General features: G+C 46.6%; 1 protein-coding gene across 1 annotated transcript in view; it reads left to right on the top strand.

Moving 5' to 3' along the window:
* The first annotated feature begins 1,795 nt into the window (after window positions 1-1,795).
* Window positions 1,796-13,328, top strand: part of SVEP1 (sushi, von Willebrand factor type A, EGF and pentraxin domain containing 1) — a 133,753-nt gene continuing 122,220 nt past the window's right edge. Inside the window, exon 1 of the mRNA XM_075410818.1 lies at window positions 1,796-2,326. Within this exon, the coding sequence (XP_075266933.1) occupies window positions 1,796-2,326 (531 nt within the window). The remainder of the gene's footprint in view (window positions 2,327-13,328) is intronic.

The raw sequence follows: 13,328 nt of genomic DNA, 5'->3' as shown, positions 1-13,328 counted from the left end.
TGGTGCAAATCAACTTGCTGAAGATTTTGGTGGTTGTAGCAACTTTCAGCTACCCCTTTTGAGACAAAACGATCGCCTGCTACTACAAAGGAAAAGCAGAGTAGCCAAAGTGTGATGTTGCAGCCTTTATTTCACTGTCACATAAGCAGAAACAGCTTAACAGATCCAGCTCATCAGTTGCACATCTTTCAGTACCAAAACTGCTCCTCACATATGCCTCTGTAAGAGTGTCTGATTGCTGCCTCCTCTTCAAGCACTAAGTGGCAAAAGTATACCTAAGAAACAGATTTTTGGGAAGCACTTCAACTACTACATAAATGTAAAAACATGTTGGGTCCACATATCAGCTATATCGTTTCTCTAATTAAATAATATCTTCGTCACTTAGTCTCTTGTCATTTGCAGTGGAATTTGAGTGTTGCTGGAAAGCCAAAGGGACAGTATCGGATCAATTTTCCATCAGTGGACACCCAGTGAAGAAAGACTAAATAATTCAATTTAATGTAAATGTGGGGTGTGACTTGCAAATGCACCAATGTACCTGTGTATTCCATGGCACTGTGAAATGTCAACAAATGTAAACTAAAGCAGAGAGGAGGACTAGAAAAAGAATAACGGAAGGAAAAATAGCAAAGAAAGGCAAAGAGTTGCAATCAACAGGTTTACATGGCTAATTTATCCCAAGGGAATTTTTCCGAGACTGAGTTACTCCTGGAAACAGAGTTGATCAGCTAGAGAACTGTTTAATACTAAACTAGTGGCTAAAATGAGCCCAAGTTATTGCCTCATAACAGTCTAGAGAATTAAATCTGCACAGAGGTCAGTGGAAAGGGGAGAGGGTCCTGAATTTGGGCAGACGGTCTCTTTGGGAGTGCTTCTCTCGCCCACCGTGATTCACAGACAGCAAGACAGCATGGAAACCCTTCCAACGCAACGGCTTGTCATCTCACATTTCACTACCTGGAATTCTGCATAAGAAGCATGGAAGATTATTGCCACTGTCCGTACACGCGTGCATATACGTATATATATATTAACATACACATGAGGATGTAGGTGTGCAGATGCTGTCCCTGCCTTCCACGCACACACCCTCGTGCACACTCACTTCCCGTCCCCAGGCACCTCGCCATCGCTCCAGCGAGACCCGCGCCAGCAAGGTACCGCTCCGTCCTCACAGCTGGCAGGCCGGGTCCACGGGCGGACGAGGTGACCCCCTGAGCAAGAGAGGGAGGCCGTGACAGAGCCAGGACCGGCACCGAGGCGTCCTCTCCCCCCCCCCCTCCCCCCCCGTCACACCTCCCACCCGCGAGCGCAGCCTCCCCGCAAAAACAAAAGGGCTAAATTAACCACGATTAACTCGGCACGTGTCAGCGCGAGCCCTCGCTCCGTCCCCGCCAGCAGCAGAGAAAGCCGCTCCTCGCTCTTTTTTGGGGGGGAAGGGGGGCGGTTCCGCCCTCCCCCCCTCCCCCCCGCCGAGCCCGGCTCGGCGCGTTTCCAGCGACTGCCGCCCCCGCGCCGCCCGGCTGGCCCCCGCCAGCCGTGTGGGACCCATCGGGGCGGGACGGGGGGGGGCAGCCGAGAGGGGGGCGTGCGAGGGGCCGCGCCTCAGCAGCGGGGGAGGCCCGCCGCGGGGGGGATTAAAGGGCGCGGATACCTGCGGGGGGCCGGCGGGGAGGCAGGCGGGCGGGCAGGCAGGACGCCCCTCCGAGGAGAGAGGAGGTGGGGCGTCAGGGGGCGAGCAGCCGCTCTCCTCCCGCGGTCGCCGGCGTCTCCCCGCGCCCGCCGCCGCGCCATGTGGCCGGTGGTGGCTCTCTGCTGCTGGGGGGGGCTGTCGCTGTCGCTGTCGCTGTCGCTGCCGCCGTCGGCGCCGCAGGGCCGGGCGGGCGTCCCGCCGGGCGCCGTCTCCCGCGCCCCTGCCTTCGCCTCGCCGGCCCTGTCGGCGCCGGCGCTGCCGGACACGACGGAGAGCAAAGTGGAGAAGCTGGGCCGCGCCTTCAGGCGCCAGGTGCGGCGGCTGCGGGCGCGCAGCGGGCGGCTGGAGCTCGTGTTCCTGGTGGACGAGTCGTCGAGCGTGGGGCCGGCCAACTTCCTGAGCGAGCTGCGCTTCGTCAAGAAGCTGCTCTCCGACTTCCCCGTCGTGCCCGCGGCCACGCGCGTCGCCATCGTCACCTTCTCCTCGCGCAGCAACGTGGTGCCACGCGTGGACTACATCTCGCGGCGGCGGCCGCAGCAGCACAAGTGCGCCCTGCTGGGGCGCGAGATCCCGGCCATCGCCTACCGCGGCGGCGGCACCTACACCAAGGGCGCCTTCCAGCAGGCGGCGGTGAGCGCGGCGCCGCGGGCGGGGGGCGGAGGCGGGCTGCGGGTCCGCGCCGGGGGGCGCCGTGTGCGTGCGGCGGTGCCCTGAGGGGCGTGGTGAGGTGAGGTGCGTGGTGAAGGGCGCGGTTGTGTGGTGAGATGCATGGTGAGGTGAGGGACGCAGTGGTGTCGTGAGGTGCGTGGTGAGATAAAGTGCGTGGTGAGGGGCATGTTGGTGCCGTGAGGCGCGTGGTGAGGTGTGTGGTGGTGCCGTGGGGTGTGTGGTGAGGTGAGGTGCGTGGTGAGGTGTGAGGGGATGCCATGAGGTGTGTGGTGAGGAGGGACACGGTGGTGCCGTGAGGTGCATGGTAAGAAGCGTGGTGAGGTGAGGTGCATGGTGAGGTGTGAGGTGGTACTGTGGGGTGCGTGGTGAGGTGAGGGGCGAGGTGGTGTCATGGGGTGTGTGATGAGATGAGGTGCGTGGTGAGGTGCGTGGTGAAGGGCGCGGTTGTGTGGTGACATGCATGGTGAGGTGAGGGACGCAGTGGTGCTGTGAGGTGCATGGTGAGATGAGGTGCATGGTGAGGCGCACGGTGGTGCCGTGAGGTGTGTGGTGAGGTGAGGTTTGTGGTGAAGGGTGCAGTTGTGTGGTGAGATGCGTGGTGAGGTGAGGGACACAGTGGTGTCATGGAGTGCGTGGTGAGGTGAGGTGCGTGGTGAGGGGCACAGTGGTGCCCTGAGGTGCGTGGTGCCGTGAGGTGCTTGGTGAGGTGAGGTGCGTGGTGAGGTGTGAGGCGAGGTGCTGTAAGGTGCACGATGAGGGATGTGGTGGTGCTGTGAGGTGCTTTGTGAGATGAGGTGCATGGTGAAGGGCGCAGTTGTGCGGTGAGATGCATGGTGAGGTGAGGAGCGCAGTGGTACCATGAGGTGCGTGGTGAGGGGCATGGTGGTGCCATGAGGTGCGTGGTGAGGGGCACAGTGGTGCTGTGAGGTGCCCATGGTAGTGAGGCGCGGTGCAGTGAGGTGCGGAGTGGTCCGTGGCAAGCAGTGGGCTGTGAGGGGAGGCGCAGTGAGGCACGTGGCACAGTTGTGCGTGGGGTGGTGAGGTGTGATGGCTTGGTGTGCTGTGCAGTGTGCAGTGTGGAAGTGTGTTTCTGCCTGCCGCGCAAGAGTGTTCAGTGTCAAGGGGTGTAGGGCTGTATGGTGGGATGTGAAACAGTGTGGTGTGGGACGCAGAACAACCTGGTCAGGGCAACTAGTCACCATCTTCCCGTCCTGTCTGCACCTGCAGCTCCCATGTTTTCAGCTGCCCTTGCAAACGAATGTGTGAAATTCACTCTTTGAAGGAGCGTGGAGCCAATGTCCCGATTTCAGAAGTGATATATATGAGTCAAGCCTGGCATCTGAAGCGTCTGCCATGTTTCTTGGCAGCGGGACTTGGGTGCCTGATAGCTGTCAGCAGTCGGAGATATCTACATACTATCACCACGTGACTATTTTAATTGCTGGTGACTGACAAAGGTGCCCTTAAGCTGTGTGTGGTATACCAATAAATAGATCATGTCCAGGAACATTTCCAGACACTGGAACACGATCATCTGTGGTGGTGTTACACAGTCCCATAGCACAGATTTGGTCTAGGCAGCTCCTGGACATGAGCTGGCACTTGAGCGTGCTGGGGAAGTTTCCCAGTAGATGGCTCGTGGACAGCTACTCTACTCTGGAATCTTTTTTATGAGGCTAGACTGAGTTGCTCCTTGCCATATGGCCTTTGTGTGCAGGCGCATTCCCAAAGCAAGTCTAGTTTTCTGTTACTTTTATGTCTAATTTCTGGTAGTGTCCTACAGCTGAGCATTGGATATACTTCTCTTGAAATATCTTAGGCACTCTCGTTTGGAGTAGACGAGTGAGACTGCAAGAGGTACATCAGTGCTGGCCACATGCAATTGGCAAAGATTGTTCTCTCCTTCACATTTGGCAGGAGAAAGGAAGACCATTTTATTATGTGCCCAGAGTTGCACGTGGAAAATCTGCTTTAGGAGAACAGATTTCTCTGTCAGATCTTCCACTGTGAAGTCAGGGTTCAATATAGATCCATCCCAGGGGTGCTGTGTGAAAAAGTTAATGATACGAGTTAAAAATAAGCATTGCAAACATAACACAAGCTTAAGAAATGCTGTCTGTTTTCTTGATATGGAGTCTTGACTAATCGTACCTTTGAGATGGAATAAACAAAAATTCCCTTCAGAAACCTGCAATTTAGATTTACGAGCCCAGGTAAACCTTGTGGCTACAACAACATTGCTGTCATTTTACATTGTGGTCTCATAAGAATGTGAGAAGAAAAATACTCGCATAGTGGCAGGGAAAATTGCGATAGAATGACAAGGTTAAATTTCGGGCCGCTTGCTGGCTTTTGGTTAGACATGCTGTACTGTTGTTTTGTTCAGTATGTCTTCTGCATGTGAGCTAAATTACAGCTTCAGGGAATAGTCGCCTTTCTGGGGACTCTTCAGAAAACGAATGTTCTAAGTTTAAAATACTACTATTGGAATAAATCTGGATAAGTATTTCAAGTATAACAAAGTTGTTCCCTTTGGACTCTTACAATGCTGTCCTTTGTTTTTAACTGTCTTTTGGTACAACCATAATTGTTTCTTCTTTCGCTCTCCTAAAATGTATTTGTTCATCTTAGACTTTATTATGGGCTTTCTTCTGCTTCTAACCAGATTTCTCTGCTACTTTTCCAAAGCCAGAGATGTCTGCAAAGTATGACAGACTCCCCAAAATAGTATCATTTATGTGTTGTAGTAACAGAAAATGAAGGAAAGGAACGTGCATTATTAGAATAATGCCAGCACTTAAGGCATTGTGTAGCACTGTCCGTTGGTAGGTCTCTAAGTGATTAATTCAAGTCTGTGACAGTTCTACAGAAACTATGGAGGCAGAGAGATAAGTGGATTCTGCAAGGTCAGTGGCTGACCTGGGAATGTCAGCCAACAGGAGCAAGATTTACTTAGCAGTTACTGTCTCAAAACCTGTGGCAACAAGACCTTTCATTTAACATCATTCTAAAAGCAGAGCTACTCAGTTTGACAAGCAGTTGACACCCATGTAATATCCATCTTCTTTCAAAAAATGAGGGAATTCTCCTTGGCACCGCAGCTTTACATCTCTCCAAAGGTGCTTCACAAAGAGGTTTATTGCGGGGTTTCTGTGTTTTGTCAAAACTGTACATGTTTACTTTTGCCACTTGAAGCCCACTATGGCATTCCTACGCAGCAAATTAAAGATAAGTTCTATGAGGTACACAGAAATATGAAGGATGTACCACAAGAGACAGCATTCTGATGAGGAAGGCTGAACTGCTAACAATGTTGGAGTTTGCAACCCTGTTTGGGATTTCATGCCACACTTCAGCTAGTAAGTGTTAGATACATTTGCTGATGTAAAAAAACGTAGTGTTTTTGTTACTTTTCGCAGTGGTCAAGGTGCCAGAGAGCGTTTCTGCAGCCAGGATCTTTTTTCTAGAGCTGCAGAGTCTGGACTTAATTACAGGTTAGGGAGAAAAAAAAAGACCAAAACAATTTGCCATATGTTCCAGGAGGGAAACCTATTGCAACTGTGTGTACCAGAAACCTCTTAGGCGAGCTTCAGATTGCAAGAATTTGATTGTGAGTTTGTCATGCTTGCTAGTTAAAAACCCCCACTGAGGGAAATTTTTTCAAGCTTGGATTCTGTCAGAGTTAATAATATTTCAGGGTCATTTTTATTTAGACACCATAACTGTTGACCTCATCTACACGCATCCTAGAATGTTCTCAAACATTTAAGTTTACTTTCACCAAAATTCATTTTTTAGCATCTGTAAGAAATGCTACTTACACCTTCCTGCTCATTAGTAAAGTTTGATGGCTTCCAAGCTAACCTTCCAGCTGCTATAACTTTCTATTCTTTCCATTTGACTACTGATGTTCATACTTACAGGTCAGAAGAAGCCTGTGGTTTTCACTTCACCTGTTAGCATATGAGGCAGGCAAAGAGAGAACAGTAGGAAACTGGGTACCGAATCTGAGCCTTTAAAACCCAGTAAAACCCCCTGTATTCTTCTTCTGAAACTACATGACAGCTGTAGACCATTTTGACTGTGACAGAAAATGTATCAAGGTCTGCTTCATGAAGTTGCTCAGAATTCAGTTTAGGATCCACAAAACATCCCTCAAAGCACATTAACATATGTGACTTGAGACTCTTGCTCTGTGTTGAGATTGTGCATCTTAGGAATAACAGGTATTGAATTATATAAAACATACTTAGCATAACAAAATATCTATAATAGCATTTATTTAGAGGTATTAACTTTGGCTTATGTTCAGCAGTCTTTCAAGGGGCGTGTAAACAGTCTAAGAAAGGGGAAGAAACTAAGTTCACTCATTCAAAACTGGGTTCAGTTTTTTGTGTAAAGAGTTGGTGGGACACCACAAACCACATGCAGTTTACGTTAAGCAGATTGTTTATTGCATTATGGAAGGCTGCAGAGCTGTTGTGACAGCAAGGGAGAAGTGAAGCAGAAATGAAGAAACTACGAACAGGTTTCAGCAAGAGTTGCTGCTGCTGAGTAAGGAATGCATCCAAAGCCCAAAGATCCTCAGTAGTATGAAGTGCTGAATTTCCCAGCCGTAGGCATCTGAGTTTTAGCTGAACTGGAGAGCTAACTACTGCTAGCAGCACCAATTGCACCTTGCGGGAGAGATGTGCGTTTTTTGCCAGATCTGTCATGAAACAGCAGTGAGGGTTCGTCGTACAGCAGTGTTCTTGTCTTAGCACCCAAGAGTCACAGTTACGTATGTGTCATCTTTATTGATGGACAATTTAAAGATCCTGAACCTGCACTGATTGTTGTGGGCTAAAAAAGATGAAAATACAAATTATTTAAACTACTTCATGTGGCAACCTCTTGAGAAAATAATAATAGCAGCTTCTAAGGAGGCGGAATTTTTTCTGTCTTCCAGGGGTAGTAAAATGGAAAACTGGACGTGGAATTTGTAGGTGTGCACTGCTTTTAAGCTGAAGTCAGATGCACTCTTAAACAGGCAAGTCAATTGTTCTAAACAACTTGGCAAAGTAGTAGCTGAGGAAAGCTTCGGGAGTTGCTCTGTGGTAATAATTGTTGCATTAAACAGCTGGGCTTTTTACTTTTGTTACTCATCTTCACTCCATAGAAGTCAGTGGTGTATGTAGGTGAAAGCACCTACACAATCAGGTGACACATTTTCTGACTATCTGGTCTTTAAAATCTGGCTTTTGTATCTAAACTGATCTTGAGGGAGTGTGACAAATGGCCAACCAGCACGTAAAATTCAGTGTTCTGTTGTCGTCCAGTTAAAAAACATTGAAAAATGGCCCTCAAAAGAAAGTAAGCATTTATCAATTTAGGATAAACAGTTCTAATGATTATTTAATACTTACTTAAATATAAGTAATGGTGGCTTTGTTTCTCCTCTTAAGTCAAAAGCATGAAAGTACAAGATTCAGCATTGCCACTCAGTAGCATAATTGACTTTTAATTTCAATGCATTGTCAGATTCAGAATCTCATTCAGAAATTAAAACAAAAAATAATTGAAGCAAATGAAATTGAAAATCGTTTCTTACCATGTAAGTGGTTTCAATTTTTTTATTTGAAAAATAGTACTCTCTCACTGAGAAGATGAGCATTTATGGTCATGTATGTTGTCTGTTTATCAAGAATGTGTTTATGGATTTTTCATTCCTATGACCTCTGCAAAATCAGCAGCTAATAATAAGAGAGCAGCAGATTCTAGCCTGTCTCTGGCATTGTGCTCTAAATATCTGATGATGGCTTAGATCAGGTAGAGCTACCTGACTAGTTGACAGCAGTGGGCCTCTCTAAGTTCTGATATGGCCTGGAAGTCTGTGTTAAAAGCTAATGGGATCCTGGGATGCATTAGGAGGAGTGTGGCCAGTAGGTCGAGGGAGGTTCTCCTTCCCCTCTACACTGCCCTAGTGAGGTCCCATCTGGAGTACTCTGTCCAGTTCTGGGCTCCCCAGTTCAAGAAAGACGAGGAGCTACTGGAGAGAGTCCAGCGGAGTGCTACGAGGATGGTGAGGGGACTGGAACATCTGCCCTACGAGGAGAGGCTGAGGGAGCTGGGCTTGTTCAGCCTGAAGAAGAGAAGGCTGCGAGGGGACCTAATAAATGCTTATAAATATCTGCAGGGTGGGTGTCAGGAGGATGGGGCCAAACTCATTTCAGTGGTGCCCAGTGACAGGACAAGGGGCAACGGGCACAAACTGAAGCACAGGAAGTTCCGTCTGAACATGAGGAAGAACTTCTTCCCTCTGAGGGTGACAGAGACCTGGAATGGGCTGCCCAGGGAGGTGGTGGAGTCTCCTTCTCTGGAGATATTCAAGACCCGCCTGGACGCGGTCCTGTGCAGCCTGCTGTAGGTGACCCTGCTTCGGCAGGGGGCTTGGACCAGATGACCCACAGAGGTCCCTTCCAACCCCTACCATTCTGTGATTCTGTGAAAAAACTGAAGTCAACCTGGTTTACCTCTGTGGTCACCTTTGAAATTGCAGAGCTGGTAGTTAATGATTACTGAGCAAATTGAGAGTGCAGTTCCTGTCAGCCATCATTACTGTCATCTCTAAATCACCACTTTTAATCATTCTAGCGTTTGTGAAACATACTTGTCCTGCATACTGCACTCTGGCATACGATTTTCTCACAAGATTAATACAGCAGAGTCAGAGGCAAGACACACATCTGCAGATTGTTCGTTGTCTTTAGACCTAGCCTGAAATGGGGCTACCTTAAGAAGTTATTGAGTAGTTCATTTTGGCTCTGGACAGGCAAAAAGTGCTCTGTTTAGCATCATATATGGGGCTAAGCAGAGTTAAGATTTTCTTCTGTTGAAAACCTGTTCATTGGAAATTGGACTGTTTGTGCTCCCGAAAGTGTGTCCTGCATTTTGGTCCGAGCAGAAGTGTGTGATTTGGAAGTCTGGTATTTATCAGGTTAGCAGTTTGTGATCTTCCATTTAACCTAAGTGTAATTTGTTTTTGAAATGCTAAAAGACACGTCTTACAAGAAGCACTGAAGGATACTGCTATGTACCCTTTTGCCTCATCAGTTCAAGGAGGCAAACTGAGTTCATCGGTGTGAGGTACGGAAGCGAGAGAGGCAGCCTGGCTTCAGGCAGAGACTGTAGCGTCTTGTCCTGGGAGTCTGTGTCCCATAGAGACCAGTGGTAGGGTCATCGCCACGTGCAGCACCTCTGTACAGCCTTTCTGCGTTAGGTGTGCTGAAGCCCTGTATTGCAGTGTCTCCCTCTCCACTAAGTGTGTAGGAAGCTGCAGATGCATAGATACACCGCCTAACTCTAGACCCTGAATTAAACACCTGCTTCCTCCCCATGCTCTTCTTCCTTCTCCAGTATCCTTAGAAGCCATACACTTAGTAGCTCTGATCAAAAAAAGGCAAACAATGCTCTTCATTGCTTTTTAAAGAATAGTTTTTCATGTCTTGAAAAAGTCACTTGTTAGTTCTCTTTAATGCTTTGGACTATGTGCCCTCCCAAACCACAGTTTTTACACCTTTGAATATAGTCCAACAATATGTTCACACAAGTACTAAGGATAAGTAGCAGCAATACAAAATGTTGTACAAAAAGAATTGTTATTGGATGGAACAGTTTACAATATTTTCATGCAAAGTTTATGGCTTACTAAAACCTGGCTCGAAGGCATTCAGGTTACCATCTATGCTTATGCCTTTGCACAACTTCTGGCCAAGTAGTTTGCTCTTGCGAGTTGGTGGCTCTGAGAAAGGCAAATCAGCCCATAAAAGTAGTTACAGTTCTCTTTTTGTTCTGTAGTTTTTGAGAAGGTCATTATGGCATATTGTTCGTTGCTTGTTGCACTACTGTGAGTTTCATCAGCAATATTCAAAGATGTTTGTGAGTTTAGACAGCATAAGGAAGAACTTCGAAGACACACTAGATTGAATCTAAATCATGGTCTCCATGAAAATCCTGAAGTTCCATGGAAAGTGCATCAGGTTTTATTGGTTTCTGGTTGACTGTCTCTGTGTTCTGAATGTCCTTCCATGAAGTTTTAAGGCTGAAATGATCGTTATGGGTGCACTGATGCCTCACATAACTGCATACAGTGCTTTATGACTCCCACCTCTAAAAGAGTACCTGTTGGTACTGGTGATGCTGTGTGGTGATGCTGTGTGTGATATAGCTGAATGATACAGTGATGAGCTGACATTTTCTGACTTTTACATCTGCTTTGAATAGGAGATGCCATATGTGCATTGGGGACCTTTCAGAAGCAGAGAAATTGTTACAGTGTTTAAGAGAGATCCTAAGGAAGTGTGCAGATGGCCAGTGTATTTTAGTAATGGCGTGGATTTTACTGAAGTTTTGGAAATTAGTCATCTGAAGTCTGCTTTTCATTAGTATGAAAGGCTCTTACATTTTTATCCATTCCACCAGTGTTAACGTGTTCTAGCCTTGCTGATGACCTAGAGTTGTTGTTATGCGCTAAGCATAAGAAAACAACTGTAACTTGCTGGGAAAAAAGTGGGCAACCATAGGACAACATGCCTCTTGCAGCACAAGGAAGGGTGTTCTGTGCACTACCAGCAAGGAGGCTCGCGTTACTGGGTGGTTGTTCCTTGTCTTGCCACCATGTACTTATCTCAGCCCGTTTCCCTGGGCTACAGGAAGCTGGTCTAGTCAGCCTGAGCCTTACAAGATCATATGATCAGAGAACACCTGACATTTTCATAACTTATCGCTGTGAGAGCTGAGATGGATGTTCCTGCCTGGAAGGATCTGCACTGCACAGTGTGCAGCAGCCTTCCTCACCTGTGTTCTGCCAACCAGCCATGTGTGAAGTAAGGAGGAGAGGAGGTTTGGGGATGCAAAGAGAGAGAGGTGTGCCAGGATCCATTGTGTTGCGTATCTGCCAAGGCAGACCTCCATTAGAAGGCACACTCTTTATTTTCAGTGTAGTATCACAAAGCCTTTAGCCATTTCCCAGTGTAACATGCAGAGACAGAGGAAAGGTCAGAAACATGAGATATTGCTGCAGTGATTAATACAAATCTCACTGATGCAACAGCAGAAATAACAGCACATTGAATGAAACCTTTCATCACTATCATATCTGGATGATGTTTTCATAAATATTTCAGAAATAAAGATTACTTTTACTGAGAAAACCATTTTTTGTCCTGTTGTCTCAGCCTTTGCTGAAGGGGTCTGACAGTAAGTGCCTTCTGATGCCTAGTCCCTTAGAGTTAGCACCTTCACGAGAAATCAGTCTTGCCATGTGCTTTGCTCCAAAGATACAAAGACAAATGAGAAAAGCTACTGAGTGATTTGTTCTGAGACTAGGAAATAAATTCCGGGCACTAAAATTTTGAAGAAGGACAAAAGAAGTTGTTTTCTTTTTAATTCGTTTCCTAGATTTATGAGCAGCCTTTCCAGCAAAATGCACCATATTTAGCAGTATTTCCTGGGACAAACCTCAACATTAGTATTCTGTATGTAGTATATTTTGTATCTTCTGTGACACATTTTTAGCCTTTGTCCTCCAGTTCCACTTGTTAGCAGTATTTCAAAGTTAGATTTTGCAGGCGAGACAGAATGTTTGTGGTGTTCAGAGTTTTCTGACTGTCCTAGGTACAGGAATTGAAAGCATTGTTGCCTTTAGCAACAGCTAGGCTCTTCAGGTGACCAGGACCCTGGTCAAATCTTTGAGCTACGTACTTCTCTATGATGTTAACACAATTCAAAACAAAAGGTCGTGTTAAAATTATGGTGTTCTCTCTGGTTCTGAGTCTGGTAACCTCAACCAGGAAGATGAAGAACCTTCTTGAATCTGACAGGCAACCTGTAAAAAGCTTTAGCATTCACAGCTGTGGCGCTTTGCTGAGCATATGCACTATAAACAGTGAAGCAGGGAGGCCAATTGTCTTGTCCTGCTTCTCTCCGAAACATTCCCCTGCACACAGTTGGGCTGGGACAGCTCTTATCAGTGTTAACTGTGTGTTCATGTTGCTCAATTCAAGCAGTCCTGGAGCAAAAGAAGATATTCGGAAGATAATCGAGCAGTGACAGCTGGCAGTACATGAACTGTGTTTGTCCTTTTGGAATTAATTATTCTGTTCAGCTTTTTTTCCCTACTATTTTAAAGTAATGAATGTTTAAAACAAACACAAAAGAAACAGATATTTGGCAGATGCACTAGTCAATAGTGGTGTGAATGCTTGGTCTGAAAATACATGAAGATTAATTACATATTTAGTAAAATATTTTTGAGTCTTTTTTTGTTACTAGCAAAAGGCCAGAGCACTACTGGAGAAATCAAGTAACATCTTGGTTATATTAATGATGGAAATTGCTCACACACAAAGAAAACTAGGATTTTTCATTTTTCAAATCAAACTGAGATCTATTTGCAAGACAATATTTTGAATATAGCACACAGCATGGCAGCATATAACACCTCCAGCAGCTTCTGAAAGTCATGATAAGCCTGTTGTTAAAACGTTGTACGGCACCAAAAGCCAAGGAAATGGCTATGTGCATAACATGCCTTGTCTTTTAATGTCACATTTAGGAGACCTCAGAATGATAGAAGATGAAGCATGTGTATGCTAGTTGTTTCCTGGAAACTAGGTGCATTCTGTTCGTTCTAATTCAGAGCTCAAAACTGCATTTCAAGTCACCAGGTCCAACAGTTCTAGCACTTGTGTGAAACAAGTGTGTAGGTCAAAATTCTGTGTAGTAGCTCCTGGCACTGCAAAGGCAGTGGAGGATTTCATTAGGGTTCTTTTGGGGCTGGTGGGGGGGAAGAAACAGTCTTTAGGCAATGTGAAGATGATTGTTTTAGATGCGGAGTGCATACCTTTGCGTTCTGAGGTAAGAATAGTTTACTCGTGTTTCAAACTCTACACAATGCGTGAAATAGCACTTTTTAACTGTGTAA

This window comes from Opisthocomus hoazin, chromosome Z (genome assembly GCF_030867145.1).
Source record: "Opisthocomus hoazin isolate bOpiHoa1 chromosome Z, bOpiHoa1.hap1, whole genome shotgun sequence".
Classification (NCBI taxonomy): Eukaryota; Metazoa; Chordata; class Aves; order Opisthocomiformes; family Opisthocomidae; genus Opisthocomus; species Opisthocomus hoazin.
Note: the sequence above shows the minus strand (reverse complement) of the source record. Positions and strands in the feature narration are given on the sequence as shown.